Below are 6,186 nucleotides of genomic sequence, written 5' to 3' on the forward strand. Positions count from 1 at the left end.
TTTCTAAACCAGTTTGAACATCTGGAAGTTCGTGGTTCTTGTACTGTTGAAGCCTGGCTTGGAGAATTTTGAGCATTACTTTGCTAACATGTGAGATGAGTGCAATTGTGCTGTAGTTTGAGCATTCTTTGGCATTGCCTTTCTTTGGGACTGGAAATGTGAAGGGCAAGACCTAATTTACTTTTGTTATAGCTCCTCCTTCCTGATTAATGGAAATATTATTATATGGGCCAGAAGTAGAAAACAGAGCTATAAGAATATCCTGGGAGAAAGAGTGTTCTAAGCAGAGGGAACAGCAAGTGCAAAGGCCCTGAGGAAGGAGCATCTCTGGTTTATTCAAGGACCATCAAAGAAACCAGAATGACCACAAATGAGGCAAGAAATGAGAAGGGATGGACAGACCTGAAGATGATCACCACTAGGTCTATTGCAGCTTTTAAAATTCTTGCTTTTCTTTTAATGACAATAGCATTGTTAAAGGTGCTGAGTTCTCTCTTAATTTCTACTAAACTAACAGAATTAAAATTAAAAGCAAAGCCCTACCTCTCATAACCTTGTCTGAGATTTTTATTCAATGCCTCTTGGTGCAATTAGGTCCCAGGAGTGGTTTGTGCTGAGCCTAGAAGTTCAGTTGTGTCCAGCTCTTTGCAATCCCATGGGCCCCAGGCTCCTCTGTCCATGGGATGCTGCAGGCAAGACTACTGGAGTAAGTTGCCATGCCCTGCTCCAGGGGATTGTCCCAACCCAAGGATCGAACCCAGGTCTCTCACATTGCTAGTGGGTTCTTTACAGTCTAAGCCACTAGGGAAGCCTAAGAATGGTTTAGTTGTCCTATTTATTTAATCACCTTAATTTCATTAAGATTTGTTCCATAGAGCTTCATGGATATACTTTGACCAACTTCTAGGATCCAATAGATTAAATTTACTCTTGTCATTAAACAATGAATTCATTTTCCTAAGATTTAGTAGTAGAACTCCTAAGAGTTTTCCCTCCCACCACATACCTGGGATCGATATTTATTCTGCTGGTTTTCAAATGGCATATCACACTTCTTCATTTATATAATTACCTTGCATTTCTATTTCATCATTTACTTTTGTACGTTCAATACTTTCTATTTCTTTCTGAAAAGTACATGTTTGTTTTTGCTTTCTAATTTAATTTTTTATTTTACATTTTTGGCTGAGGTGACACAGTGGTGAAGAATCTGCTTGCCAGTGTAGGAGATGCAAGAGATGTAGTTTCAATCCCTGAGTCGGGAATATCCCCTGAAGCAGGAAATGGCAACCCACTCCACCCCAGTATTCTTGCCTGGAAAATCCCATGGACAGAGGAGCCTGGTGGGCTACAGTCCATGGGGTCTCAGAGAGTTGAACACAACTGAAGCAACTTAGTACCATAAACTGGGTTTCCCTGATAGATCAGCTGGTAAAGAATCCAATGCAATGCAGGAGATCCTGGTTTCTATTTTTTAGCTTTTTAAAAATTTTATTTGTTTATTTATTAATTTATTGCCATGCATGGGACATCTTAGTTCCCTGACCAGGGATTGAGCCCATTCCCCTTGCATTAGAAGCATGGTGTCCTAGCCAGTGGACCTCCAAGTCCCAATTACCCATATTTTTATTTTTAAAAAACTGTTTTTCATTCTAAAAATATAAATTAAGTGTTATAGTTTCTAGTGAGTCTTACACAGTCACAAAACTGTTCCAGGTTTCCCAGACTTCTGCAAGTATCAGATGTTCCAAGACTGCTATTCCCTGGGAATATCATTTCTTCTCTGTCCATCCACAGGTACAGCAGAGTACTGTTTGTGATATTTCATAAGAACATTACCCAAGCACTTTTGCCTCTTCATTCTGCATGCTTTCTTTTCATACTTTATTGTAAGCTTTTGATTTTATAATCATCAGAACATGGCACCTACAAGTTAGACAAAAGCTACAGGGCACAGGACATAAAAACCAAAGTAAACCTTAACTGTTTGAAACCAAGACCAACCTCAAAATTCGAAGATAATGTTTACTCAGCCTAAAGAGGAATGGAAGTGGGTCATTTGTAGAGATGTGGGTGGCTCTAGAGTCTGTCATACAGAGTGAAGCAAGTCAAATAGAGAAAAACAAATGTTGGATATTGCCCCATGTATGTGGAATCTGGAAAAATGGTACAGGTGAGCTTAGTTCCAGGGCAGGAATAGAGATGCAGGTGTAGAGAACACATCCGTGGACACAAGAGGGGAAGGAGAAGATGGGACAAATTGGGAGAGTAGAATTGACATATACACACAGCCATGTGAAAACAGCTAGCTAGTGGGAAGCTGCCATGTAACACAGGGAGCTCAGCTTAGCTCTCTGTAATGACCCAGACAGGTGGCATGGGGTGGGGGGTCGGGAGTGGGAGGGAGGCTGGGGGGAAGGGGTGTATACGTATACATATAGCTGATCCCCAGGTGCTGCTAGTGGTAAAGAATATACCTGTCAATGCAGGAGAGGTAAGAGGCACAGGTTCAATCCCTGGGTTGGGAAGATCCTGTGGAGGAAGGCATGGCAACCCACTCCAGTATTTTTTTTTAACATTATCTATTTTTTTAATTGAAGGATAATTGCTTTACAGAATTGTGTTGGTTTCTGCCAAACATCAGCATGAATCAACCATAGGTATACATATGTCCCCCTCCTCTCGACACTCCAGTATTCTTACCTGGAGAATCCCATGGACAGAGGAGCCTGGTAGGCTATAGTCCATAGCATCGCAAAGAGTTGGACACGACCAAAATGACTTAGCACACATGCATAGCAGATTCACTTCTTTGTCTAGCGGAAACTGATACAGTGCTGTAAAGCAAGTATACTCCAATAAAATAAATAAATATTAATAAATGTAAAAAATGAAGATAATGATAAATTGGTACATCTTGTATAGCACAGAGCATTTTATAAGCACACAACACACTGCTTGCGGTTGTTGTTGCTGTTCAGTCACTAAATTGTGTCTGACTTTTTGTGACCCCATGGACTGTAGTCTGCCAGGCTCCTGTCCTTGGGATTATCCCAGTAAGAATGCTGGAATGGGTGGCCATTTCTTCCTCCAGGGGATCTTCCTGACCCAGGGATTGAACCCGCATCTCCTGCAGCTCCTGCATTGGTAGATGGATTCTTTTCCACTGACCCATCTTAATTTGAGTTCTCCCCAAAGCAGATTCTGAGTCAAGAACTTGAGTGCAAATATTTATTTGAAAAAGAATCCCAGAAGACTCAGTGAGTGTTTGGGGAAGGAAGGTGTGGAGGAGTAGGGATCCTGGTGAGAACACACCCCAGAGCTACCTCACTCAGAAGGGATGAAGCTGGGACATTCACCCAACAAGCCCAGTCCCTCACTAGCCAAAAGTCATTCTTGAGATGTCAACTCCCAGCACTTCCTCGTTACACCGTCTGCAGGTTAAGCCTGCTCCGGTGATCAGATAAAGCCTTGGTGCACAGAGACACAGGTGGTAGGGGTGAGAGATAGTCAGTGTGCTTAGGAGCTGTCCACCAACCTGCTGGTGACACCCAGCAGGTGGGCTGTGCAGAATGAATGGTGTGTTTACTGATGGAAATGATCCAGCACATGGGTGGGGGGATTCTGCTGCAGGAGACTGGGAAGAATTGATGAACGGCTGAACGAAGGAGAGGGGATGAGATCCAGGGTGCAAAGGAGGGGCTGGCCTTGACCAGGACCCTGGACAGCTCCTCTGTTTCCTTTCTGATTGATTCAGGATGGCTGAAATTGGGGCAAATCTCACCCTTGTCTCTGAGTTCCTGCTCTTGGGCCTCTCGGAGGACCCCAAGCAACAGCAGCTGCTGTTCATACTCTTCCTGAGCATGTATCTGGTCACGCAACTGGGGAACCTGTCCATTATCCTGGCCATCGCCACTGACATCCGGCTCCACACGCCCATGTACTTCTTCCTGGCCAATCTGGCCTTTGTGGACATTTGCTTCACCTCCACCACCATCCCCAAGATGCTGGCCAACCACGTGTCAGGATACAAAGGGATTCCTTATGCTGGCTGCCTGGCCCAGATGTTCTTCTTCATCTGGTTCGCTGGCATCGACAGCTTCCTGCTGACCGCCATGGCCTATGACCGCTATGTGGCCATTTGTCACCCTCTACACTATGCCATGTCTGTGACACCACAGCTCTGTAGCCTCCTGGTGGCAGCGTCCTGGACTGCAGCCTTCGGGAATGCCCTGACCCACACAGTACTACTGACCCGTCTCTCATTCTGCACCCACAACCGGATCCCCCATTTCTTCTGTGACCTGAGCCCTCTGCTGAAGCTCGCCTGCTCTGACACCTTTCTCAACAATGCAATGGTATACACTGTGGGAGCCCTGCCTATCATCACCCCCTTTGTGGGCATCTTGGTCTCCTATACACACATCTTTGCTGCCGTTTTAGGGATCCCATCCACGAGAGGCAAGCGGAAGGCTTTCTCTACCTGTGGCTCTCATCTCTCTGTGGTGTCCCTGTTCTACGGCACCATCATTGGGGTTTATTTCAGCCCCATGTCTTCCCATACAGCCCAGAAGGACACAGTCGCTGCAGTGATGTACACTGTGGTCACCCCCATGCTGAACCCCTTCATCTACAGCCTACGCAACAGCGACATAAAGGGCGCCTTGGGGGCCCTCATCAGCAGGAGGCCAGTTTTTATTCAGTGACTACAGCATTGTGGCATCTGAATGTCCAAATTCAGCACCCATCTGTCCTGAACTTTCTTGCACAGTCCCAGTCTTAGATAGTTCCTCCATTTCACTCTTGGTTCATTTGCTTTATTACTTTATCCTTCCAAGGGATATTTATTGAACATCTGTTACATTTTACTACTGGTTGGTTACTATTTACACTCTTTCAAGAGTCTGGCAGGGGACAAACAAAATCTCTGAACTTGTGGCACTTAAACTGAAGTCTAAATAACACATCATGGTTAAAGGAAGCACTCTGGAAACCAGAGAGACCAGGATTCAAGTGCTACTTTGGTTAAGGTCAGGTTAAGCTGCTGTAACAAAGAGACACAAAGGCAAAAACTCGAAGGGTGTAAGGTTTTGCAGACTCTTGGATTTTTTAGCAATTGAGCTCCTTCAAGAAACAGCAGACATCTGGTCTAGTACTTCTAGTTGCTAGGAACCATACTCAGTGTTCTTTTCTAGCCAAAGTTCTTAAGTCTATTTAATTTACATTATTTGGTTTCTTGAACTACCCACATCTCTGTCATTCTTTGTTAATGGTTATTTGAAATAACAGTCTTGGGCATGAGGCAAAATCCCTATTTAAACTGTTTGAGAGAAGAGAAAGTTGTTGGCTCTTCCAATCGTGTGGTATTTCTGACTTTCAAAACTGGCTTGTTCTTGGGTCAGATCACCTCTTTCTTGTGATTCCTTGCTGCAAGCAGCCAGGAGCAGTCAACTTATGGTGGCATTCTAACTCTTCCCAATCACTTCTAGAAACACAGACTCAGTAGACCTACGCTCTACCTTTCCAGTAGGTTATACCAGATGATGACATTACCAAATATTGTTCTTTGGCATAACAAGGTTCACCAGCTTTGCAGTCTGCAATATTTGTGTCCTTGCCACCAGGTCACTAGACTAGTGCAACTAATTTTTTATTTTGTAATTAGAACACTCCACTTCTGATACTAATTTTTGTGTTAGGATGAATAACCTATTTGCTATATTAGGGTTTCTATAACAAAATACCACAAATTGTCAACATATGGCTTAAATAAAAGAAATCTGTTGTCCTCCACTTCTGGAGACCCTAAGTCTGAAATCAAGGCACTAGAGGTTGGTTTCTTCTGAGGTATAAGCGAACGTCTATTCCATGCCTCTCTCCCCACCTGGTGGTTTACTATCTCTCTTTGATGTCCCTGACTTGTAGATACCTGCTTTCGTCTTTACAGGTATGCATGTATCCCTGTGTGCATGTCCATCTCTAAATATTCCCTTTTTATAAGGACACCAGTTACTTTGGATTAGGAATCCATTTTACTCTAACATGACCTCATCTTAACGATTATATCTGCATGTATGCATGCTCAGTCACTCTGTCACGTCTGACTCTTTGCGACCCCCTGGACTGTAGCCCACCAGGCTCCTCTATCCATGGAATTTTCCAGGCAAGAATACTGGAGTGGGATGT

General features: G+C 44.0%; 1 protein-coding gene across 1 annotated transcript; it reads left to right on the top strand.

Moving 5' to 3' along the window:
• The first annotated feature begins 3,758 nt into the window (after window positions 1-3,758).
• On the top strand, window positions 3,759-4,706 carry LOC122439367 (olfactory receptor 1361-like). Its single transcript, XM_043464439.1, has one exon. The coding sequence runs from the start codon at window positions 3,759-3,761 to the stop codon at window positions 4,704-4,706; it is 948 nt and encodes a 315-aa protein (XP_043320374.1).
• The last annotated feature ends 1,480 nt before the right edge of the window (window positions 4,707-6,186 follow it).

The sequence above is a fragment of the Cervus canadensis genome, chromosome 4, assembly GCF_019320065.1.
Source record: "Cervus canadensis isolate Bull #8, Minnesota chromosome 4, ASM1932006v1, whole genome shotgun sequence".
NCBI lineage: Eukaryota > Metazoa > Chordata > Mammalia > Artiodactyla > Cervidae > Cervus > Cervus canadensis.